The sequence below is a fragment of the Halichoerus grypus genome, chromosome 4, assembly GCF_964656455.1.
Source record: "Halichoerus grypus chromosome 4, mHalGry1.hap1.1, whole genome shotgun sequence".
In the NCBI taxonomy this organism is placed as follows: Eukaryota; Metazoa; Chordata; class Mammalia; order Carnivora; family Phocidae; genus Halichoerus; species Halichoerus grypus.
The window spans coordinates 101,923,759-101,950,636 of record NC_135715.1 but is presented as its reverse complement, the minus strand read 5'-3'; the positions used below and the strand labels follow the sequence as shown (position 1 = coordinate 101,950,636).

General features: G+C 36.6%; 1 protein-coding gene, 1 non-coding gene and 1 pseudogene across 3 annotated transcripts in view; 1 reads left to right on the top strand and 2 right to left on the bottom strand.

The window, feature by feature from the left end:
* The window catches only part of ZRANB3 (zinc finger RANBP2-type containing 3), a 309,431-nt gene that overhangs the window by 4,825 nt on the left and 277,728 nt on the right, over positions 1–26,878 (top strand). For both annotated transcript variants that reach the window (XM_078070719.1, XM_078070718.1), the window contains exon 2: positions 23,216–23,386. In XM_078070719.1, the coding sequence (XP_077926845.1) occupies positions 23,223–23,386 (164 nt within the window). In that variant the 5' untranslated portion in view covers positions 23,216–23,222. The remainder of the gene's footprint in view (positions 1–23,215; positions 23,387–26,878) is intronic.
* On the bottom strand, positions 3,133–3,232 carry LOC118527431 (U6 spliceosomal RNA). The gene has a single exon (XR_004913112.1). It is a non-coding gene; the product is annotated as a U6 spliceosomal RNA (small nuclear RNA).
* Positions 21,357–21,713, bottom strand: LOC118527412 (non-histone chromosomal protein HMG-17 pseudogene; annotated as a pseudogene).

Here is a 26,878-nt window from a genome sequence, read left to right as displayed (position 1 = left end):
CTCTACCACTTGTCACAAGCACTGTATTTTTTAGCTATGCTAAACTGCTTAGGCTTTTCTGAAACTTTGTGCTTTTGCAAATAAGGCATCTTCCTGTCTAGAATATCCTTACATTGATTGTCCATCTGCAAACCCTGCTTTTCCTTTAAGTTTCAACTTGCATCAACATTTAATTTAATATAGGGGCACCTGGATTGCTTAGTTGGTTAGGTGTCTGACTCTTGATTTCGGCTCAGGTCATGATCTCAGGGTCCTGGGATCGAGCCCAGTGTGGGGCTCTGTACCCAGTCTGCTTGGGATTCTCTCTCCCTCTTCTTCTGCCCCTCCCACCATGTGCTCACTCACTCTCTCAAATAAATCTTTTAAAAAAAATACTTAATATAATGTCTCTTATATACCAAGCATTTTTTTCTCATAAGTGAAGCCTTCTTTGATTGCTTGCTACCTTACACAGAGCAAACACATCCACTATTATATGGTATTCATATATATCTACTTCTTTCATAGCACTTATTGCATTGTGTTGCAATTATTTGTTTATAAGTCTTATTTCTGCCCTAGATTGGGCTAAGATGTGAGGCTGCAATGGCACAAACTCATCTTTGTATACGTGGTATTTTCTGCAATGCCTGGTACATAATGGGCACTCAAAAAGTATCTCTTGAGTGAGTGATTTTAAGAGGCAGTGTTGTATAATGGCAAAAATTCAGACTTAAAATTAGAAAAATCACCGTTCCAGGCTTACTTAATATAACCAGTTGCTAACTGGTAAGAAATTATTTCACATCAATTTTCCTGAACCTCAATTTTTTTGACCTTAATGTGAGGATAATAATACTTTGTGAGTTGTTTTGAGAATTACAAGAGATTAAAAAAAAAATGTGCTCACAGAGAGGTCACTCAATAAGTGGGAGGTATTGTATCATTATTCTGGAAACAGTTGCCTACAGAATGAAAGGTTCTAGTGTCCTTGCTTTTAAAGTAATTAGATACTAGATATGGTAGTTTTTAAAGCCCCATAAATGATTTTTTAAATATTATATAATTTTGTAATTTACTGAAATTAACTTATCATTTTAGAATATTCAGTTTTATTGACAAAAAATGTGATTTCCATTTATTTAATTTAGGTTGTAGCTTAACTGACAATTTTTAAATATAGCTACATCAGATATAAACGTAAAGAGAATGTATGCTATTATGAAAGCACTGAGTATGTTAAAATGTGACATAGGTACATTTTCAAGTCTTGTTCAGATTTGAAGAGTTTCTGTGATTGAATATATGACTTTGTGTATAATCACTTTGAAAATATTTGAGTGGATAAGTAGACTTCTTCATTGACTACCTTTTGAAACTTACAACGATAAACTTTGTTTTGTTTTTTTGTGAATCTGTGGTTTCTGGAATCCATGTACTTTAAAGCAGAATTGTCCAATAGACCTCCATATTAACCACTTGCAGGAACTGGTACTTTTTCAAGCCAAATTTATATCCCCAATAAGGAACTTGGAATTATTTATGTTATTACATGGTTACTTCCCTAGTTGGGAGAGGTATTTACTGAGGTTCCTGGCTTCTAGTCCTCTTCCCTTGCCTCTATCCACCTGCCTCTTATTATTAGTGGGATGGGAGGAGAGGAGGTGTGAGTAATCAGATGTTTTATCATAGGTCCTCCAAGATTTGTTAAGGCATTTCATTGTCACAGTATTTACTGGTTGTATCTATGTAGCCAAACTGCTGTACTACTTGGAACCATTTCCACGGATCATTTTTTTGTTTGACTAGGATGAATTTATGAAATTTAGTTATCTGGATTAACTGAATTTGATCTTAATTTCAACAGAAGATTTGATTGATACTCTGTAGTAGGAAGAATTTTCCATATATAGGCATCCTTTCTATCTTAGAACTTTTTTTAATCACAAATTATTTATTTTATTCATTCAACAAATACTGGTAGAGAATGTGCACAGTGTGCTGGGGACAGGAAGGAATACAAAGTTGAATCGGGCATGGCTCCTAGCCTCATGGGAGGTAGGAATTACATATGCCATAAAAAAAAAGGAGTATGTGAGACAGCTGTCTTCTTAGCTGGGTGAGCAAAGAAGGCTCTTTAGAGAAGGGCACCCAGTGACTGAGGGAAGAACAATGCCAGCGTGGGAAGAGCACCAGCAAAGAGATGACTCTTCAGGGTATTCTAATACCCTAATATCCTAATAGGGAGCCTTAATCTGTATTCAATAAACAACCCTCCCTCTAATCTTAATCATTCTGCAAACTGTGTCCCCAATTTCCCTGCTAAAACTTGAATTTGACTTACTGTCTTTCTGTCTACTTAGGGTGATTTCTGCGTTTGAATGTTTAGCCCAATTGACACAACATGCTAGTTTCTTAGTTCCTGGACTGCTGTGTCTCCTGTGAATTTTTTTTTTTTTTTAAAGATTTTATTTATTTGTCAGAGAGAGACACAGCGAGAGAGGGAACACAAGCAGGGGGAGTGGGAGAGGGAGAAGCAGCTTCCCGCTGAGCAGGGAGCCCGATGCGGGGCTCGATCCCAGGACCCTGGGATCATGACCTGAGCCGAAGGCAGACGCTTAACGACTGAGCCACGCAGGCGCCCCTCTCCTGTGAATTTGATTTCCACACTAGTTCAGCCATGCACTCCTATGGTCCTACTTTATACTTCCTCATCTCTATGAACTACTCTACCTCTAAACTCTCTAATCATGGTACCCCTGTCCTTTGAAACTTGAATGTAACAAATAATATTGAGTGCTTGGTGCCGGGCATATCTAGATGCATGGAATACACCAGGAAACAAAACAGACAAGAATCTCTGTCCTTTTGGAGCTTATACCCTCATGGGGAAAGACAAAAACTGCAATAGGAAACTAAATCATATAGTGTCTTACAAAGTGGTAAGTGCTGTCAAGAAAGAAAACGTAGGGTAAGGTAGAGATAATAGGGAGTTGCAATTCTTGTTTGTTTTTTGTTTTTAAATTTTTAAACTTTTATTCTGAAATAGTTTAAGACATACAGAAAGTCACAAGAATAGTGCCAAGAACTCCCATATGCCCTTGACCCAGAATCACATATTGTTGCCACATTTACTTTAAAATTCTTTCTCTGAAAAATATGTAACAATTCATGAATTTGTGTGTCATCCTTGGGCATAGGCCATGCTAATCTCTGTGTCGTTCCAATTTTAGTATATGTGCTGCTGAAGCAAGCGTGAAAGTTGAAATTTTAAATAAGGTAGTCAGATTTTAAATTTGACATTTCAGAAAAGACTCTTGAAGGAATCAAGAGAAGTAGCCATGTAGATAATTGGGGGAAGAGTGGTATAAGCCAGTGGACCAGCTAGTGCAGAGTCCAAAGCAGGAACATGTAAGGACATCATTGTGACAGAGAAGAAAAAGTGAGGAGGGACGGTAGTAGGAGTGGGAGCAGATTGTAGAAGGGCTTATAAGCCATTAATAGACCTTTTATCTGACTAAAACTGGGAACTGCTGAGGAGTGTTAGGATCAGACTTACCTTTTCAAAGTATTTCACTGACTGCTACATTGAGAGGAGAATGTAGGGAGGGAGGTAGAAGCTGGGATATCAGTCAGATTCTTGCAGAAATTCAGACTAGAAATGATAGTAGCTCAGATCGGGTGAGTGGATTTAGAGGCAGTAGGAAATGGTGGGATTCTGGGTATATTTTGGATGTAACAGGAGTTGCTAATGAATTGGATATGCAGGATGAGAGACACTGAGAGGAGTCAAGGAATTGGTGTGGACAACTGGAAAGATGAGATGGGGAAGATTGTGGATGGAACAGGGTTTGAGAGAAAGATCTAGAGTTCAGTTTTAGTTGTGTTAAGTTTGAGATGCCCATTAGACTGCTAGGTAGAGATGTTTGGTTAGATTTACGAGTCTGAAGTTCAGGAGAGGTCTGATCTCTTTATATAAATGTGGGAGTCATTGGCATAGAGGTAATATTTAAAGCCATGCCACTAATGATATCTCTGAAGGATAGAGCAAGGGTTACTAAGAACTGAGCTGTGGCACACTCTAACCTTAAGTGGGCAGGGAGATGAGGAAGAACCAGCCCAAGTGTAGACTGAGCAAGAATGACCATTGAAGTAGGATAGAAACCATGGGGATGTGGTGTTCTAGAATCTTAAATGAAAAACGTGATTTAATGAGGAAGGAATGATTTACTGATAGGTCCAGTAAAATGAAGACTAAGAATTCCTACCTGCTCTCTGCCTTTTATTTCCAAATCAGGGCCTTTGTATATGCTTCTCATCTCGTTATTGTGTATTCTTTATGTCTCAGCTTTGTATGTATCTCTTAGGAAGCCTTCCAAACCTCCAAATTTGAAAACTGAATTTTTGTTATATGCTTCTTTAATACCTAGTACTTTCCCTATAGTATTTCTTCAAAACTACATCTATTTTTTGTATTATTATGTTTCCAGAGCCTAGTGCAGTGTCTGCTCCATGTCAACACCCAAATATATTTTTGTTGAATGCGTGAAAGAATGAAATTCAGGAATAAGATTCATTAGATAATTACTTATTTTTTAACTGAAATTCTTTTCAGGGCAAATATTTTGACTGTTTAAGATAGATATTTTCACTGTGATTTAGCTCTGAAGCAGAGGTGGTGCATTCCTGTGTTGAAAAGGAAGCAGAGACCCAGGTATATGTTTTACTTGTCAGTGGCTACATAATCTTAGAGTATTATCTTTGTGGACCTCCTCCTGCACTTTGAGATCCATTGCTGTGTGTTAAGCTAGAGTGTTTTCCCATTTTTTTAAATTAAACTTTATTTTGAGATCATTGTAAATTCACATACTGTTGTGAGAGATAATGCAAAGAGATCCTGCATATGCTTTACCCGGTTTTCCTCAATGGTAACATCTTAAAAAACTATAGTACAATATCACAACCAGGATATTGACATAATTAAGATAGAGAACAGTTGCATCCCACAGGGATATCTCATGTTGCAACCATCACTTCTGTCCCTCTCCACCTTCACCCCTGGCAACTACTAATCCCTTCTCCACTTCTATAATTTTATCATTACAGGAATGTTATATAAATGGAATCAAACAATATGTAAACTTTCAAGATTGGCTTTTTTTCACTCAGCATAATTCTCTGGAGATTTATCCAGATTGTTGTGTGTATCAGTTGTGCCTCTTTTTTGTGAATAGTGTTCCATGATATGGATGTACCACAGTTTGACCATTCACTATGAGTATAACTGAGTTCTTTCTAGTGTTTGACTGTTATGAATAAAACTACTGTAAACATTCATGAATAGTTGTTTTTTTGTGTATGTGTATTTTTTGTTTGTTTGTTTGTTTTTGTGGACATAAGTTTTGATTTCTTTAGGATAAATGCCCAGGAGTACCGTTGCTGAGTCAGATGGTAGTTGCATGTTTAGTTATTTAAGAAATTGTCAAACAATTTTTCCCAGTGATTGCATACCCCATCTTCCTAGGAGCATACATCAAGACAGGATTTGTTTTTTCGTTTGTTTTAAAGATTTTATTTATTTATTTGAGAGAGAGAGAGACAAAGAGAACGAACGGGGGGAGGGACAGAGAGACAAGTGGACTCCCTGCTGAGCGGGGAGCTGGACACTGGGCTCAGTCCCCGGACCCTGATATCATGACCTGACCTAAAGGCAGACGATTAGCCAACTGAGCCACCCAGGCGCCCTGTTAGTTTGTTTGACTTTTGCTTGTGTTTTAATTCTTTGGATGAAGATTTACTTCTTTTTAGGCTTTGTAGCCATAGAAGCTTACATTTGAATCCTGGCTTTCTCACTCACTGTGTCATAGTTTCCTCATTAGTGAAGAAAAAAGTACTTGTTGCATAAAGTTCTTAGGATTAAATGAGACAGTATGTGTTCAAATTCTTGGCAAAAAGAAGACACTGTGATAGGCACTCCAAAAATATCAGTTTTCTCCCCCACCTTCAGAACTAATACCTGTTTTTGCTGATGTTCATGTTGTTTTAGTGACATGTCACATCATCTCAAGAGTTTGTTTATATTATAATCAGTTCCAATCTATTAACAGGGTTATCACTTCTTTGTTTTATGTCTTGTTTAATTTTACTAAACATCTCTTATAATTTTTGTTTACAGTTCTTGTATTTCTTTTTATTAGGCTTATTTCTAAAATTTGAATTTTTTGATGCTCTTGAGAATGGTTTTAGTTTAAAATTTTATTTTCTGCTTTTTGTTTATATAGAGGAACACAGTTGACTCTGTATATTGATTATGTATTCATTAATCTTACTAAATTTGCTTATAAACCTACTAATTATATATAAATTATTTTTGTTCTGTCTACATAATCCTGCTATGTCATCTGTTACATTTTAATTTTTTTACTTTATATTTTTAATTGAAGTATAGTTGACATAAATGTTACATTGGTTTTGGGCATACAATATAATGATTTGACAAGTCTATACATTATGCTCACCACATAGCTTCATGCAACTTTAATTATCATGCAACTTTAATTATAATACCATTGACTATACTCCTTATGCTGTATCTTTTATCCCTGTGACTTATTTGTTCCATAACTAGGAACTTGTATCTCCCACTGTCCTACACCCATTTTGCTCATGCCTCCCTCCCACCACTGCTACTACATCCATTGGTGTGTTCTATTTATGGGTCTGTTTCTGCTCTTTGCTTGTTTGTTTATTCATTTGTTTTGTTTTTTAGATTCCACATATAAGTGAAATCACATAGTATTTGTCTTTCTTTGTCTGACTTATTTCACTTAGTGTAATACTCTTTTGGTCCATCCATGTTGTTGCAAATGGCAAGATTTCATCCTTTTTTATGGCTGAGTAATAGTCCATTGTATATATACCCCAACTTGTTTACTCATTTATTTATTGAGGGACACTTGGGTTTCTTGGTTATTGTAAGTAATGATGCAGTAAACATAGGGTGCATATATCTTTTTGAGTTAGTGTTTTTGTTTTCTTTGGGAAAATACCCACTAGGGGAATTACTGGATCATATGGTAATTCTCTTTTTAATTTTTTGAGGAACCTCCATACTGTTTCTCACAGTGGCTGCAGCAATTGCAATAGTGTGTGAGGGTTCCTTTCTCTCTGCATCCTCGCCAACACTTATTATTTCTTATCTTTTTGATTCTAGGTATTCTGACAAGGTTAAAGTGATAATTCATTGTGATTTTGATCTGCATTTCCCTGATGACTAGTGATGTTGAGCATCTTTTCATGTGTCTGTTGGCCATCTGTATGTCTTCTTTAGAAAAATGTCTATTTAGGTCCTCTGCCCATTTTTAATCAGATTTATTTGTTTTTTCGGTGTTGAGTTGTGTAAGTTCTTTATATATTTTGGATATTAATGCCTTACCAGATAGATCTTTTGCAGATATCTTTTCCCATTCACTAGGTTGCCTTTTCTTTTTGTGGATGGTTTCCTTCCCTTTTTATTTTGTTATAGTCCCGATAGTTTATTTTTGCTTTTGTATCCCTTGCCTGAGGAGACATATCTAGAAAAATGTTGCAAAGTCAAAGAAATTACTGCCTGTGTTTTCTTCTAGGAGTTTTATGGTTTCATGTCTCACATTTAGGTCTTTAATCCATTTTTTTTTTAAAAAAGATTTTATTTCTTTTTTGACAGAGAGAGACACAGTGAGAGAAGGAACACAAGCAGGGGGAGCGGGAAAGGGAGAAGCAGGCTTCCCACTGAGCAGGGAGCCCGATGTGGGGCTCAATCCCAGGACTGTGGGATCATGACCTGAGCCGAAGGCAGACGCTTAACAACTGAGCCACCCAGGCGCCCCGGTCTTTAATCCATTTTGAGTTTATTTTTGTGTATGATGTGAGAAAGGGGTCCAGTTTCATTCTTTTGCATGTAGCTGTCTAGTATTCCCAGCACCATTTATTGAAGAGACCGTCTTTTTCTTATTATGTATTGTTGCCTCCTTTGTCATAGATTAGTTGACCATATAAGCATGGGTTTATTTCTGGACTTTCTTTTCTGTTCTGATGATCTATGTGTCTTGTTTTTGTGCCAGTACCATATTGTTTTGATTACTATAGCTTTGTAGTATATTTTGAAATCTGGGACTGTAATACCTCCAGCTTTGTTCTTTCTCAAGATTGCGTTGGTTGTTCAGGGTCTTTTGTGGTTCCATATGAGTTTTAGGGTTATTTGTTGTAATTCTGTGAAAAATGCCATTGGTATTTTGATAGGGATTGCATTGAATCTGTAGATTGCTTCGGGTAGTTGGGACATTTTAACAATATTCTTCCAGTGCATGAGCATGGAGGGTCTTTCTATTTGTGCCATCGTTCATTTCTTCATCAATATTTTATAGTTTCCAGAGTAAGTCTTTGATCTTTGTGGTTAAGTTTATTTCTAGGTATTTTATTCTTTTTACTGGGATTGTTTTAATTTTTCTTTCTGCTACTTTGTTATTAGTGTATAGAAATGCAACTGATGTATGTGTATTAATTTTGTATCCTTCAACTTTACCGAATTCATGTATTTTAATAGTTTTATGTGGAGTCTTTAGAATTTTCTTTAAAGATTTTATTTATTAGAGAGAGAGAGAGAGTGCGCATGAGCAGGGGGAGGGGCAGAGGGAGAGGGAGAAGGACAAGCAGATTCCCTGCTGAGCACCGAGCCCATCGTAGTACTCGATCCCAGGACCTGAGATCATGACCTGAGCTGAAGTCAGATCCTTAACTGACGGAGCCACCCAGGTGCCCGTGGAGTCATTAGAGTTTTCTTTTTTTTTTTTTTAATTTTTTTATTGTTAATGTTAATCACCATACATTACATCATTAGTTTTTGATGTAGTGTTCCATGATTCATTGTTTGTGCATAACACCCAGTGCTCCATGCAGAACCTGCCCTCTTTAATACCCATCACCAGGCTAACCCATCCTCCCACCTCCCTCCCCTCTAGAACCCTCAGTTTGTTTTTCAGAGTCCATCGTCTCTCATGGTTCATCTCCCCCTCCGATTTCCCCCCCTTCATTCTTCCCCTCCTGCTATCTTCTTCTTCTTCTTTTTTCTTTTTTTTTTTTTTTTAAATTTTATTTATTTATTTGAGACAGAGAGAATGAGAGAGAGAGAGCACATGAGAGGGGGGAGGGTCAGAGGGAGAAGCAGGCTCCCCGCCGAGCAGGGAGCCCGATGCGGGACTCGATCCAGGGACTCCAGGATCATGACCTGAGCCGAAGGCAGTCGCTTAACCAACTGAGCCACCCAGGCGCCCTCTTCTTCTTTTTTCTTAGCATATATTGCATTATTGGTTTCAGAGGTACAGATCTGTGATTCAACAGTCTTGCACAATTCACAGCACTCACCATAGCACATACCCATTAGAGTTTTCTATGTGTAGTATCAGGTAATCTGCAAATAGTGACAAGTTAACTTCTTCCTTAGTAACTTGGATACCTTTAATTTATTTTTCTTGTCTGATTGCTGTGGCTAAAATTTCCAATATTATGTTAAATTAAAGTGGTGAGAGTGGACATGCTTGTCTTGTTCCTGATCTTAAAGGAAAAGCTCTTTGTTTTTCACCATTGAGTATGATGTTAGCTATGGTTTTTTCATATATGGCCTTTATTATGTTTAGGTATTGTCCATATAAACCTGTTTTGAGAGTTTTTATCATGAACAGATGTTGATTTTTGTCAAATGCTTTTTCTGCATCTATTGGGATTGAACAAATGATTTTTATCCTTAATTTTGTTGATTGTGGCATATCACGTTGACTGATTTGCTAATATTGAACCATTATTATGTCCCCGGAACAAACCCTCTTGATTGTGGTGACTCATCCTTTTAATGTATTGTGAATGTGGCTTGCTAGTATTTTGTTGAAGATTTTTGCATCTGTGTTCAGGGATATAGTAGTTTTCTTTTTTTAGTAGTGTCTTTGGTATCAGGGTAATGCTGGCCTCATAGAATGAATTTGGAAGTTTTTTTGTTTTTTTTTTCTATTTTATTCTTTGGACTAGTTTGAGGAGAATAGGTATTCATTCTTCTTTAAATATTTGGTAAAATTTGCCTGTGAAGCCATCTGGTGTTGGACTTTTGTTTGTTGGGAGCTTTTTGATTACCAGTTTAATTTTCTTACCATTAATTAGTCTGTACAGATTTTCTATGTCTTCCTGATTCAGATTTGGGACATTGTGTATCTAGGAATTTATCTGTTTCTTCTACATTGTCCACTTGTTGGCATATAATTTTTTATAGTATTGTCTTACAATTCTTCATATTTCTGTGGTGTTGAATGTTACTTCTCTTTCATTTCTAATTTTATTTTTCTCCTGTTTGATTTTGTTTTTTGATAAGTCTGGCTAAAGGTTTTTCAATTTTGTTTATCTTTTCTAAGAACCAGTTCTTAGTTTCATTGATCTTTTCTATTTTTTTTGTTTTGATTTTAGTCTCTGTTTCATTTATTTCTATTCTGATCTTTATTAATTCCTTTCTCCTACTAACTGTGGGCTTTGTTAGTTCTTGTTCTAGTTCCTTTAGTTGTAAGGTTAGATTGTTTCTTTGAGATTTATATTGTTTCTTGAGGTAGGCCTGTATCACTAAATATTTCCCTCTCAGAACTGTTTTTTCTATGTCCCAAAAACTTTGGACCATTGTGTTTTCATTTTCATTTGTCTCCATGTATTTTTTAATTTCTTCTTCGGTTTCTTTGGTGACCTATTTGTGTTTTTTCCAGTTTTTTCATGTGATTAATTTCTAGGTTCATACTGTTGTGGTCAGAAAAGATGCATGATATGATTTCAGTCTTCTTAAATTTATTGAGACTTGTTCTGTGGCCTAAGATGTGATCTGTCCTGGAGAATGTTCCCTGTGCACTTGAAAAGAATGTGTATTTTGCTGTTTGGGGATCAGATGTTCTGTATGTATCTGTTACGTCCTTCTGGTTTAATTCAAAGGTGGTGTTTCCTTATTGGTTTTCTGCTTGGATGAACTATCCATTGATGTAACTGAGGTGTTAAAGTATCCTACTATTATTTTATTACTGTCAATTTCTCCCTTTATCTGTATTAACTTTTGCGTTATGTGTTTTGGTGCTCCATCATTGGGTGCATAGATGTTTACAATTGTTATATCACCTTTTGAATTGTCCCCTTTATCATTATGTAGTGTCCTTTTTTGTCTCTTGTTATATTCTTAGTTTTAAAGTCTGTTTTGTCTGATAGAAGTATTGCTACCCTGGCTTTTTTCTCACTTTATTTGCATGGAGTATCTTTTTCCTTCCTTTAACTTTCGTTTTCTATGTATTTTTAGGTCTGAAGGGAGTCTCTCTCTTTTTTTTTTTTTCAAAGATTTATTCATTTGACAGAGAGAGCACAAGCAGTGGGAGCGGGGGAGGGAGAAGCAGGCTCCCCGCTGAGCAGAGGGAGCCTGATGTTGGGCTTGATCCCTGGATTCTGGGATCATGACCTGAGTTGAAGGCAGACGCTTAACGGACTGAGCCACCCGGGCACCCCTGAAGGGAGTCTCTTGTAGGCAGTGTATAGATTGGTCTCTCTCTCTCTCTTTTTTAAAAATTTTCTGCCCCCCTTTGTCTTTTGATTATATCATTTAATCTATTTACATCTAAAGTAATTATTACTGGGCATGTGGTCTATTGCTATTTTGTTAATTGTTTTTAGTTGTTTTTGTAGGTCTTCTCTATCCTTTTTTCTTCTCTTGCTCTCTTTCCTAGTGATTGATTACTTTCTGTAGTGTTATGCTTGGCTTTCTTTCTCTTTATTTTTTGTGTATTTATTATAGGCATTGTGTTTGTGGTTACCATGAGGTTCAGATGTAGTATTCTAATTATATAGCAGTCTATATTAATTTGATGGTCACTTAAGCTTGATTACATTGATGTCACAACCCTGAGGTCATGACCTGAGCCAAAATCAAGAATTGGATGCTTAACAGACTGAGCCACCCAAGTGCCCCTTATTTTTCATATTTTTATTTGTAATTTTCTTCTAATTATGAACTTTCCTTTTCCACTTAAAGAATTCCCTTTAAGATTTCTTGTAAGGATGCTTTAGTGGTGATATACTCCTAGCTTTTGTTTATCTGGCAATTCTATCTCTACTTCAATTCTGAATGATAATCCTCCTGGATAGACTATTTTTGGTTGTAGGTTTTTTTCCTTTGAGCATTCTGAATATATCATGCCACTCATTTCTGGTCTGTAAAGGTTCTGCTGAGAAATCAGCTGACAGCCTTAGAGTGTTTCCCCTGTATGTAACTTACTTCTTGCTGATTTTAAAATTCTCTCTTTATCTTAAACCTTTGACATTTTAATTACTATATGTCATAGTGTGCACCTTCTTGGGCTATCTTTTTTGGAACTCTCTATGCTTACTGAATCTGGATGTCTGTTCCTTCCCAGGTTAGGGAAGTTTACGTCTATTATTTTTTCAAACAAGTTCTCTACCTTTTTCTTTCTTCTTCTTCTGGGACCCCTATAATGTGATTGTTCATTTGGTCTTGTCTAAGAGAACCTTTACCTTATCCTCATTTTTAAAATTATTGTGCTTTGAATTTGTTTTTTGCTGTTCATCTCAGGTATTTTCCAAACCCTGTCTTCCAGATCACTGATCTGTTCTTCTGCATCCTCTAATGTTTTGTTGATTCCCTCTAGTGTAATTTTTATTTCACTTATTGTATTCCTCAATTCTGATTGGTTATTTTTTTATATTTTCTCTTTGTCAAAATTGTCATTAATTTTTTCCACTTTTCCGTGTGGTAAGCATTTTTATGATCATTACTTTAAACTTTTACCAAGCGTATTGCTTTTGTTTTGTTTCATTTGGAGCATATTCCTCTGTCTCATTTTGCTTGACTTTCTGTATTTGTTTCTGTGGATTAGGTGGAACAGCTGATTCTGTAATTGTCCCCTGTGAAGACTGTGTGTGCCTGGTGACTTTGGCTGGCCGGCTGGAGCTGTGTCTGGGGTGCACTGGGGTTCCTGGGACAGTCTGTACTGGTGCTGACCTGATATGATGGCCTGAGCTGAAGTGGGCATACATTGGGGTGGTCTCAGGGCTCTTTGTGCAGGGGGCACCCTGGCAAGACAGCTAAAGTTGAAATGCATGCTATCCAGAGTGTCCTGGGACTGTGCAGAGAGTGCCTTGGTAGGACAGCTAAAGCTGAAGTGGGTGCGGGCCAGTGCAGTCCCTGGGTTCTCTGCACAAAGGGCACTCTGGCAGGGTACCTGAAGTTGAAGTTGAAGTGTCCCAGGGTTTGCTGCATAGAGGGTGCCCTGGTGGGGCAGCTGGAGCTGAGGCAGGGTGCAGGCCAGGGTGTCCCTTGTGCTACATGCAGGGGCACCTTGTTCAGATAGTTATAGCTGAAGTATGCATGGGTGGGGCATTTCCTAGGGCTCTCCATGTAGATGGTGCCCTGGGAGGACAGTTGAACCTGAAGTGGGTGCAAGCCAGGATGTCCTGGGATGCGTAGCACAGGGGATTCCCTGGTGGGGTGACTGGAGCTGAGACTGTTAGAGGCTAGAATGTTCTGATGTGCTCATGCAGGGGGTGCCCTGGCAAGGTGGCTGGAAACTTTGTGGGGTGGGGACAGTGGTGTCCTGCTGCATTCCATATAGGTGGTGCCCTTGGCAGGTAGCTAAAACTGATGTGGGCATGGGCTGGGGATTCCTGGAATGCTCTGTGGAGGGGGTGCCTTGCATGGGTGGCTGGAGCCTAAGCAGGGGTGAACCGGGAGGTCCTGGAGCACTCTGTACCAGGGCTGCCTTAGCAAGCTTTCTGGAGCCAGAGTGGTGTGGGCCTGGGGTGTTCTGGGGTGCTTCGGTCCTGTATCACCTTGGCAGTATGGCTGGAGTTGTAAGCAAGTGCTGACCAGGAGTGTCCTTGTGTGTGCTGCTCTGGGGCTGTTTTCGTGGGATGGCTGGCCCTGGTGTGGGCTAGGGGCCCATGGCTCACTGAGCAAATAAGCTACATAGGGCACCCAGACCCTGCTCCTGTTTGCACTATCAAAGTGGATACAGAATGTAAACTGTGATGCTCTCTAGCTCCTCCACCCTGGAGAGAGTTCCAGCAGCTCCCTTGCTGTTTGATGGAGATCTATGGCTGGATATTTTACAAACTAGCCTCTCTTCGAAACCCTGACATTTTCTTCTGTGCCCAGGGCATCCGGGGCTGCTATGGGCCAGGGACCCTGTGGTCACTAATGTGGTAGGCTGGCTATTAACACCTGGACCCTGCTGCCATCTGTACTCTCAAGGTGGAGGATGTGCGTAAATGTGGGGTTTGCCAGCCTCTCATACTTGGAGAGAGTTCCAGCAGCTCCACCATTCAGCAGGGTTCTAGAGCTAGTTCCTTTATATTGCAGTTGCCCTTTTAAACTGTCGCTTTTTTTTTCTGTGCCCCAGGGTAGAAGAATCTGCTCTGTGTCTTTCAGTCTTATCCCTTCACACTGCAGATTGCAGCATCAGAGGTGGCATTTCTTTGTTACCATGTCTTCATCTCTCTTGCCTTTCTCTATGTGGTCTATCTTTTGTTGTATAGAAGTTGTTCACTCAGCCCTCAGTTCTTCAGGAGGAGTTGTTCTGTAGTAAATAGGTGTAGAATTGGTGTGTCCATGGAGGAAGTGAGTTCAGGATCTTCTTACGTTGCTGTCTTGGACTGGAACCAAATTTTAATTTTTTTTTCTCTTATTTCTTTGTCCTTTTCCTTTTGTCTTATTCAACTGAGGTGATTCCACTATTAAATAAAATTGGCAATAACAGGCATATTTGTGTCTTTTATGACCTTGCAGGTAAAGCTTTCAACATTTTACCTTAAGTATGATGTTTGCTGAAGGTTTTTGGTAAAAACTTGTATCATATTAAGGAAGTTCTCTTCTATTTTTCCTATGTCAGGTAGCTTTTGTTGTAAATGAATTTCAAATTTTATCAAATGCTTATTTCGCCACTGTTGAAATGACTGTACAACTTCTTTATTTTGTTATTTTTGAGGATTACATTGATTGAGCTTTTTTCACAGTGCATTTTTTAACAGCTTAATTGAGATGTAATGCGCATACCGTAAAATTCACTTATTTTGCAATTCTGTGAGTTTTGTTATATTCATAGAGTTTTGGAACCATCATCACAATCTAATTTTAGAACATTTTCATTACTTTAAAAAAAAACCTAGTACTCATTAGCAATTGCTCTCTGTTCTCTGCCATCCTACTTTTCCCACCCCCTGTCCCGACTCTAACCCTAGGCAACTATTCATTTACTTTATGTCTGTATGAATTTGCCTAATCTGGACCTTTCATATAAATGGAATTACACAATATGTGGTTCATTGTGACTGGCTTTTGTCACTTAGTGTAATGTTTTCAGTGTTCATCCATGTTATAGCATATATCAGTGTTTCATTGCATTTTATTGTCAAATAATACTCCATTGTATGGATACACTGTATTTTCTTTACCAGTTCATCAGGTGATGGACATTTTGTTTGTTTCCCATTTTTACTTTTATGAATAATACTGCTATGAAAATTTGTATGCAAGCTTTTGTGTGTATGTGTTTTTGTTTCTTTTGGGTATATATCTAGAGGTAGAATTTCCAGGTCTTATGGTAAGCAATTATGTTTAAAATTTTGATGAACTGCCAGACCGTTTTCTACAGTGCTATATTTTTATACATTTCCACAAGCAGTGTTTGAAGGTTCTAATTTCTCTACACTTTTGTCAACACTTGTTACTATCTATCGTTTTTCCTTTAGCTGTCCTAATGAGTGTGAAGTGTCTTATTTTGGTTTTGATTTGCAGTTTCCTTACTACTAATGGTGTTGAACATACTTTTGTGTGCTTATTGGCCATGTATATACCTTCTTTGGAGAAATGTGTATTCAGATCTTTTGCCCATTTTTAAATTGGATTTTTTTTTATTATTCAGTTGTAATTCTTCTTTATACATTTTTGTCATACACAATGTACAAATATTGTCTCCCCTTCTTTGAGCTGTCTTCATTCTCTTGATTTGTAGCTGTAAAGTTTTTAATTTTGGTGAAGTCCAGTTTATCTATTTTGTTGTTGTTGCTTTTAGTTTTGGCTTTGTATCTAAGAAACCGTCGCATAACCCAAGGTCATGAAGATTTATTCTTTTACTTTCTTGTAAGAGTTTTTCCATTTTGGCTACTACATTTTAGTCTTTGATCCATTTTGAGTTAATTTTTATGTATGGTGTTAGTTAGGGGTCCAAGTTCATTCTTTTGTATCGGGATATCTAGTTGCTCTAGTGCTATTTCTTGGAAAGACTGTTCTTTTCCTGTTGAATTGTTTTGGCACCCCTGTGAAAAATGAACTAACCATAAATGTAAGAGTTTATTTCTGGACTCTAAAATCTATTCCATTGATCTGTCTATCATCATGCTAGTACTACACTGTCTTAGGTAGCTTTGTGCTAAGTTTTACAACCAGGAAGTATAAGTCCAAGTTTGTTCATTTTCAAGATTATTTTGGGTTTGATTGAGTTTTGAAAGTTTAACTAGGCTTGTGTTCCTAAAATAAGCCCATTTTATTTTATTTTATTTTCCCTAAAATAAGCCCATTTTACATGTCTTGATATTTTAGGCTTTTAATTTATTGCTGTCTTTGGTTTGCTAATATTTTGTTTACCCATGAATATGAGAAAATGGCTTGTGTGTGTGTGTGCTCACATGTGTATGTTTGTATTGTGTTTGTCAGATCAGTGTGTTTCTCCCAACCTGATGGGGGCCCTCAAATGTGGGGTGATGATGATTGGGTGGGGGCTTTTGATATGGGTGGTGAAAGAATTCACCTGAGGCGGGACAAAGGAGATAGAAGTTTATTAAATACACCACAAGGGAGCAAGGGGCAGGACAGCAGAGGAGAGACTGCAATGAGGCAGTGGTTGAGGGTTGTTTTTAAAGGGGGAGGGTGAGGAGGTATTGGGATATATGGAATTTTCCCTTTTTTGGTAAATGTGTGTTTGTTAGTACTCCATTGGTCAGTTAGGGCTTATGGATATTTTGAGGTGGGTTTCCTGATGGGCCTGTCTGTATTCAGCTAGGTGGTCGCTGTGGGCTCTTTTGCCTTGTTCTACATTCCATTGCTCAAGCCTGTTGTCTAAAAGCAGCCTCTACCGGACGCCTGGGTGGCTCAGTCAGTTAAATGTCTGCCTTTGGTGCAGGTCATGATCCCAGGATCCTGGGATCGAGTCCCGCATCAGATTCCTTGCTCATCAGGGAATCTGCTTCTCCCTCTGCCTGCTGCTTCCCCTGCTTGTGCTCTCTCTCTGACAAATAAATAAATAAAATCTTAAAAAAAAAAAAAAAGCAGCTTCTACAATCAAGTTTAGGCTGGCTTCATAGAATGAGCTTGAAAGGAATACATCTGTCATTCACTAAATGGCTCAAGTTTGTATATTGGGTTCTTCAAATCTTCCATATCCTTTTTCTATTTTTAATCTGCTTATACAATCAATTACTGAAAGAAATATATTAAAGTCTTCCACTGTAATTATAGATTTGGCTATTCTCCTTTCTCAGATTTTCCTTTTGTTTTTGTGTATTTGCATTTTATTTTTTACATATTTTAAGGCAATGTTTATGTTTTTAGTAAGCTAAACCTTTTATCATTATAAAATACCCTTTATTTCTAATAATGCCCTTTTAGCCAATATTTGTTGCTTTATGTTAATAAAACTATACCAGCTCTATTTTGATATGCATAATATGTTTTTTTTCATTCTTTTCCATTCGGTGTTTAAGATGTGTCTTTTTAAAGCAGCATATAGATACTGATTTTTAAATCCAGTATGATAATCTTTTTCTTTTAATTGGCATTTTACTTCATTTCTATTTAATGTGTCTTCTATTCACTGATTCTCTTTTTGTCTGTATCTATATCTACTGCTTATTTCATCCAACAAATTCTTTTTTAAATTAAATTAAAATTTTTTAAGATTTTTTATTTATTCATTTGATAGAGACACAGCAAGAGAGGGAACACAAGCAGGGGGAGTGAGAGAGGGAGAAGCAGGCTTCCCGTGGAGCAGGGAGCCCGATGCGGGGCTCGATCCCAGGACCCCGGGATCATGACCTAAGCTGAAGGCAGACGCTTAACGACTGAGCCACCCAGGTGCCCTATAAATTAAATTTTATTTTTAAGTAATCTCTACACCCAGTGTGGGGCTTGAAATTGCAACCCTCCGACCAAGAATTGCATGCTCTACTGACTGAGCCAGCCACACATCCCTCATTGAACAAATCCTTAATTAAAAAAATAAAAGTAACAAAATCATCTCCTCAAAGTCTATAATTTCTCTGAGCAGCCATTTGGTTTTTATTTCCAAATAAATTTATTAGTACTATATTTCAACAATAGCTGATTCTCCTCAACACGATTCTAATATTTATTTAGGAATGTATCAGTAAATTCCATTTGAATTTATCTTGTTCCCAATTGATTATAAAAATGCCATCTTGATCTTAAATAAAATATTGAAAATGAAAACTTCCCTTTATTCACTTCTCAAGTGTTGTTTATGAAGAGAATTGCTCAGAAAATGAGTTCTGCTAGATTTTGCTTTTACTAAACTTCCCTAGCCAATGATTTTAATTTTGATAATTTTAATAACATGGTATTAAAAGGTAAATATTGTTGGTTCCATCTTACCAGCTCCCCCAATCTTACTAAAAAATAAAGTTGTATGTATACACTGAATAAAACTTTTTCCTAAATTTCTGAACTAAATTCTCTATACTTTTCATGATTAGATAGACATACACACTTAGTATTAGTTTCTTGATAAGTTAGAGAGAAGATGAAGCCCAAGTCTTCCTTTATTAACACAATATTGGTTACACCTGACCTTTTGCAGCAGACGAACCTATATGACTGACCTAAATGAGGTATTTTTTATTATAATATAATTTTTAGACTTTCTATAGTATAAGTGGGAAAGGGTATTTTAAAATTATTTTATTTTGAATATTAACTGGAATATCCCTGTGTTATTAATTAATCGTACCACTACTTATTTTTAAGTTCTTTATGTATCCAAATACCTATTTGAATCATCAGTGAAGCAGACATACCACAATTTTAGTTCAATTGAAAGTTTTCTAAACATTTTTGTACTATTGTAGACTTTTTTAATCTTCATCTATATTTTTTCTCTTATTTGCGACTCTCTTACAACAATTTTTTTATTAAGATGGCTTTAGTTTCATTGTTTATTTTTACAAATGTAGTGCTTGATTCAGTCTTACTAAAATAAATCAGATAAGTTGCAGTATGACCTCATTTTAGCAGGTATTTTTTTCTTGGTGTTCGTTAAAAATTTTTACAATGTAAAGAAAGCAAAGATAATAGACAGTAAAATGGTTTTTGTATTTTTTTTTCTGAGCTTCTTGCTAGTGTTCCACCCTAAACTAATGGTATGAGGTACTCCTTAAAACGTTAACCCTCAAAATTGCTTCTGAAACCCTATTAGTTTTGGAAAGCAGACGTGGCACTTTCTACTGCTGCTACCCTTGCCAGAATGGGTTTCACTTATTCATTGCTTCTTTGAGTTTTGACTTTCTGGATTAAAGTCTGGAATGGGTATATCTAATTAGCAAATCCAATTTCTGTAAGGCAGGCTGAGAAAGCAAGAATTTGCTATTTCCAGCTTTTCTATTGGGACATGGTATCTGACTCCTACTCAGATTTGTAATATGAGGAAATTCCTAGACATAGCAGGGGTCCCAGATGTTGGGTGGCCTCAAAGAATAATGTAGATAGACTATCCTATGTCAACTCCCAAATACATATATCCAGCCTTGTTCTCTCCCTAGGGTTCCAGACTCATGTATTTCCAAATCTATTAGACATTTCCACTTCATAATTTACAACCATCTCAAAGTTTATATATTTCTAAAAGATGTATTGATTTTTTTCTCCCCAATCCGTTTCTTCCTTAGTCTTTACTATCTCAATAAATTTGCATAAATTCCATCACTCTAAATGTACATCTTGAGTTCACATGTCCCTCATTCTCCACATGTCTTCCATCAGCAAGTTCTGTTTGCTTTACTTCTGATTCATTTCCTGAACCTCTCCAGTTCTACTGCCAAAGATGATTCTCGCCTTGTCTGTTTCAGCCTGGTAATAAATTTCTTGCTTTAATGCTTTACGCTTTTTGAACCATTCTCTGTTATTTACTCAGTGTTTTGGTGGTGGTGTTGAGAAGGGATGCCTACTCACTGGTGTTTAGGAGGACCTTATCAGACAGGTTTGAGTCTGTCATAAGTCATATCCAAATCCAGTGGCCTTCAGATGTAGTGGGGCCTTTATGGACTGGCCAAGTCCTCTAGGGACATTTCTTTCTATTAATAGCTTTGTCTTCTACTGGTAGTTTTTAAAATATAAGAGTGTGTCTCGCTCCTGCTTAAAACTCTCCAGTAAGTGCTGTCTAATACAGCTTTCAGTGAAGATTGAAATGGTATATATCTTCACTGTTCAGTATGATAGCCACTAGCCACAAGTGGCCACTGAGCACTTGAAACATGGCTGATGCAACTGAGGAACTGAAGTTTTAATTTTTTTTATTTTTATTATTTTTTTCCAAGCCAAACTGTATCCAGCTTTATTAAAGATACTTTTCATAAACAATCATGGTATTTCAGGCAGCACATGGGAAGATAGTCATTAACAATATTCTGTAACTATTATACTCCCTTCTTCCATGGATTACCAAAATCAGAAAGCCACTATAAAACCCAATGGAGTCTTCATCTGATCCCCTGAACAGGGGAAGTTTAGAGTGAGGGTTGACATTTCACATTTAGCATGTTGTTCAACAACCTTTTCACAAGCAGACACTGACTTTCAGGAAATGAAATGAAGATAGCATAATTAGCAATCTGAAGATCCACAAGCTAAAAAAGGAGGTCTTTTGAGGGATGCCATCTCCATGGTGACACTGTAAAGTCCAGATTGCCTGACATATACTGGGAACCATGTCTTGGGGTCAAGTTCCAACAGATCTCTGGGTTTAAGGGAGTTAAGTCTATGTTGAAGGCAGACAGGGAGAAGAGGACAAAAAAAAAGAATTTTAGTTTTTCCACACCACAAGGCATTTGTGCCAAGGTGGCTAATGTGTTTCAACATCAAGGAATCCCTCCTCCTGGGAACCAAAAGGAAGATTCTCAAAACTACAAGGGAATGGTGTTTTTCCATTTGTATCAGTCTAGCTTCAGAGATACTCTGTTAGTGATATATGCCCTTCCCCCCAAACAACAATGAAATGTTCTGTGTGCTAACAACATAGCTTAAAAGAAAAAAGTAAAGCAAAATTCTGCATTTTTATAAAACTTGATAAAAAATAGTATTTCAAACTGTACAGTCACAAGAAATACACAGCTATCAAAAATGCACACACTTCACTTGGCATCTCCAGCACCTTCAGCTTTCTGTGCCTGGTCTGTTTTGGCATCTCTGTTTTCTGCAGGGTTATTCCCAATCTTTGCCCATTGGGTACCTTCTCTCCCTTCTTTGCAGGGGCCTTTCTAGGCTTGGGCTCTGGCTTTAGAGGAGCAGGTTTAGCAGATAACTTTGCAGATCTTCTCTATGGCTCATTCTTCACCTTAGCTTTATCTCCTTTAGCATCCACTTCAGCCTTTCTCTTGGGCATGGTGGTGACGGTGGCACTGGACGCGGAGATATAGTGGCATGGGCTTTGGCTGTCCGGAGGTCATTCTTGTCTCTTCTTCACACCATGCCTGGAGTTTTAATTTTTAACTTAAATAGCCACTTCTGGTTAATAGTGTTTTGGATGGCAGAGCTGGATTGGCTCCCCTTCATTCTTAAAATAGAATCCAAAGCCCTTATCAGGGCCTTCTATGATTTTACTCTTGCTTATCTCAATAGCTTCATCTCATACTATTCTCTCCCTTGGTTCAGCCACATTGGCCTCCTTTCTGTTTCTAAAGATCACTCAGCCCTTTCTCAGCTTGGAGCCTTTCCGCTGATGCTGTCTGCTGGGAGGGCTCTTCTCTCAGTTTTGAACTTGGTTGACTCTTTCACACCCTTCAGTCTATGGAGTAAGCATCATCTAGGAGAGTCCTTACCTGGTCAGCCTACCTAAATTGGCTGTTACGATCTTAAGTTCCTTCATAATATTTACACTATACTGTAATTAATCATTTATTTATTTATTTTTAGTCTCCCCCTTAAGAATGTAAGCTCTGTGAGGGTATGGTCCTTGCTTCTCTAGATCCTGGCATGTAATATCTATTTATTAACAAATACGCACTGAATTCTTGAGATTCTTAGACATTGGATACAGAGGTTGATGATTTTTTTTTGGGTGGGGTAAAATTTTATAAGTCTGCAAGCAATTGAGAAAAAAGTGAATTTGTTTTAAAGATGAAGTGAGATTACACATAAACAGATGAAAAGGTGCAACCTAAATACGAAGTATTATTAAAGAAGTTTTATAGTTTAGTGATTTAATAGGACTTTTTCTTGCAGAGCTCTGAGAATTTACAGATATATGAAATTTTCATATAGAAAATTAAATTGACATTTGTGGAAACCCAGGGGTGAGGGAGGTGCCAGTCAGGCAGAGTTTATACTGTGTATTCATTTGATTTAAAAGAATTCATTTTAATATTTAAAAATGAGTCTCATTTAATATTGATTTAATTATAAATTTGGAGTTAATATCTTTGTATTTTGTAATTTTTAAAATGCAGTTTTATCCCATTCTTAGAAAATTTGGTGTGATATGAAAATGTACATCTACAAAAGGATTAATTAGAAAAGAATTCCTCTTTCTGTAGCAAATCATTCCTTATTTAAAAAATTATTTAGTCTTAAAAATCTGGCTGATGTATAAACTTTCAGTAAAACATTTATTGCTTAAAACAGGATAATGGTTATGTATATGGTTCAATTTGAAATATAAATGAAATAAAGGATGCTGAGTTCCCGAATTGTGCACTAAGTAATTGCTTTTGGACTTAGTGCTTTGAATTTTCTTAATAGCTCATTTTGGATTGTGATGTAACCAATTTATATCTATGTAGATAGTATATCAAAGCTAATGGTAAGTACTTTATTATTATTTATGTTTAGTTCTCTAATACACTCAGTAATAGCTATTTCCCTACCCCTCCTCTTTTGTGATTTCTTTTTTTTTAGGATCAGGATGCCTAAAGTTCATAAGATAAAAAAGTCTCTTACACCTCAGATTTCTTGTTTGACAAATGAAGATTCTTATAAACAGTTGGATTTTTTACCTGACAAACTAAGAGCAAAGCTGCTTCCTTTCCAGAAAGATGGCATTGCTTTTGCCCTCAGAAGAGATGGCAGGTAAAGTACTTTTTTCAAGACATGCTAAAAATATTTAATTTTGGAGTGTGTATATATATAAAAAAGAAAACAACAAAAGTTTGTGCAAACCAGTTTTTTGTGTGTGTACATAGTCTTCCTATTAATTTTTTTTTACTGTATCTTGAAATAATAATTTTAGGATATACCTCATTTTGCCTTCTTGAATTATATTTTAGTTGACAATACAGCTCTACATTAATAGCCATTTTTTTCCTAGCACGTGGAAGGTTGTATCCTATTGACTTAATGTCTTTCATGGTTGCCATTAAAAAGTATGCTCTTGAGTCTCAAAAACTTACTTTGCAGTTGACTTACTGATTACAAAGAGAAAATTACAAAATGTTCATTTAGTATAACCAATAGTGGGGCAGCTATAGGCATAATGTGCTGCACAGGAGTTATACAACATTTCTTTCTGGAAATACTTGTCCTGTTGATAATGGGGAAACAGTCAAACCAGTTCAGAATGTGAGGTATTTTTTTAGGACAATTGACCTGAACTCTTCAAATGATACAGTGTCATGAAAAACCAAGGGAAGTGATGAGAATGTCCTAAATTGAGAGACCGAAAAGTTAAAACATCTGAAAGTAATACATAAATCTTGATTAGATCCTGGATAAGTAAAAAAAAGCTTTAGAGGACATATTAGGATAACTAGGAAAATTTCATCTGTGCTCTCTTAGAGTGGTGTTATTGAATTAATGTCAATTATCATGGGTGAGGTAATGATGTTGTAGTTGAATGTTCTTGTTCTTGGAAAGTGCATGATAAAGAATTTGGGATGAAGAATTGTGATAGCAGCCTACTTTCTGTATTTTCCCAAAAGGAAAGGACATATATATGTTTAGATAAACTTTGAGTAAGTCAGTCACAATGTTAACACTGAAGCTGGTGAGTGGTTAAGGGTGCTCGCTATAGTATTCTCTTTGGATTTTCTGTCAGTTTGAAAATTTGAAAAAAGAAGTGATCAGTCTGATTTTCATTCCTTTGTAGGTCATCTGTGTTTTCTGATTGGATCCAATCTTTTTCTGTATCTGATTTTAAGATTTTCTCTTGGTCTTTGGAGTTCTGCAGTATCACAATAATTTATTCAGTGTGGTTTTCTTCTTGTCTATTCTCCTTGAGATTATTGTGCATTTTTTAATCTGGAATTTATGTCATGTTGATTCTGGAAAATTCTCAGCTATTATCTATTTTTAAAAATTATTTTTAAAGATTTTATTTATTTATTTGAGAGCAAGAGCATGAGCGGTGGTAGGGGAGAGAGGGACAGGGACAAGCAGACTCCCTGCTGAGCAGGGAGCCCGACGCAGGGTTCCATCCCAGGACCCCACAATCATGACCTGAGTGGAAGGCAGACGCTCAACCAACTGAGCCACCCAGGCACCCCTATGTCTTTAAATATTGATTCGTACTCATTCTGTTTATTTTCTTCTTCTGCAACGTCAATTAGACTTAAACTTAACCTTTTCACTCTATCTTATGCTTCCATTAACGTGTCTTATATTTTCTGTGTCTATCTCTGCTACAATATGGCTACTTTTAAAGATCTCTTTTTAAAAATAAAAGATCATAATTTAGTTATTCTAATCCATTTAACTTACCTATTCAGTGTTTAAAGAATTTTTTGAAATGATGTATAAAATATATGGAAAAAAGTATGCAGATTATAAGTGTACAACTTGAAAAATTTTTACAGTATCACCATCACCAAGATCAGGAAATAGTACATTACCCGCATCCCAGAAACCTTTCTCTTGCCCCTTCCCAATCACTACTGCCTCCTTCCTCTCCAAAGGTAACTACTTACCCTAACTTCTCAATCTACAGATTACTTTTATATATTTGACTGTATCATTGTAATCATCCATATGTATCTTTTGTGTCTGAGTTCTTTTGCTCAACATCATTGTGATATTCTTTCTTGTTATTGCATGTGGTTGTAGTTGGTTCATTCTCATATAAAATTCCACTGTGTAAATATACCATAATTTTTTTTATTCATTCACTGTTGATGAATATTTGAATTATTACTAGTTTGGGGCTTTTACAAATAATAATGTTATGAACATTCTTATACAAATCTTTTGGTAAATACATAACATACACATATATTTCTGTCATGTGTATACCAAGAAGTATAATTGTTGTGTCATAAGATCTGTATGTATTACAAGTAAATAACTTCCTGTATTAGTTTGCCAGGGCTGTCATAATGAAATACCACAACTGGGTGACTTAAACAACAGAAATTTATTGTCTCACATTTCTGGAGTCTAGAAGTCCAAATTCAAGGTGTAAAAAAGAGTTGATTCCCACTTAGGGTTGTGAGGGAAGGATCTGTTCCAGGTCTCTTTCCATGATTTGTAGAACACTGTCTTCTTCCAATGTCTTTTCACATCATCTTCTCTCTATTCATGTCTATTCCCTTTCTTTAAGGACACCAGTCATTATTGGATTAAGGCCCACCTTAATAATCTAATTTTAACTAATTATATCCGCACCGATTCTGTTTCCAAATAAGGTCACATTCTGAGGCACTGGGTGTTAGAACTTTAACATATAAGTTTTGTGGGGACATAATTCAACCAATAACTCAGACAGTTTTCAAAGTGTACCAATTCTTATATCAATAATGTGTAAGAGCCAGCTGTATCACTTCTTCACCAACACTTCTTATTGCCTATCTTTAATTTCATTTTAGGTATTCTGGCAAGTATATAATGATACCCATTTAGGTTTTCATTTGCACTTTTCTGATAACAAATGAAATTTAACACCTTTTCGTATGCTTATTAGCCATTCTGTCGTCCTTTATTATTAAGTGTCTGTTCATATGTTATCCATTTTTCTACCAGGTTGTTGGCCTAATTGTTTTCTAGGAGTGTTTTGTCATATTTATATTCTGGATACAAATTTTTTGTCAGATATATATGTTGCAAATAAAATTTATCAGGCTACAGTTTTCCTTTTCTCTCTCTCACTGATCTCTTTTGATAAGCAAAGTTCTCAGTTTTAATGTATCTTAAATACTCATTATTGGTATTGTATTTTATGGCTGGCACTTTTTGCATCTTATTTTATAAACCTTTGTTTACTACAAGGTTGTGAAGTTTATTTTCTATGTCTTCGAAAAACTTTATTGTTTTGGGGTGCTTGGGTGGCTCAGTCGTTAAGCGTCTGCCTTTGGCTCAGGTCATGATTCCAGGGTCCTGGGATCGAGCCCCTCATCTGGCTCCCTGCTCCACGGGAAGCCTGCTTCTCCCTCTCCCACACCCCCTGCTTGTGTTCCCTCTCTCGCTGTGTCTCTCTCTGTCAAATAAATAAATAAAATCTTAAAAAAAAATTAAAAAATTAAAAATAAAACAAAGTTTTTATAAAAACAAAGTTTTTATTTTTTAATTTTTTAATTTTTATTTTTTTAAGATTTTGTTTATTTATTTGTCAGAGAGTGAGAGAGAGAGAGGAGG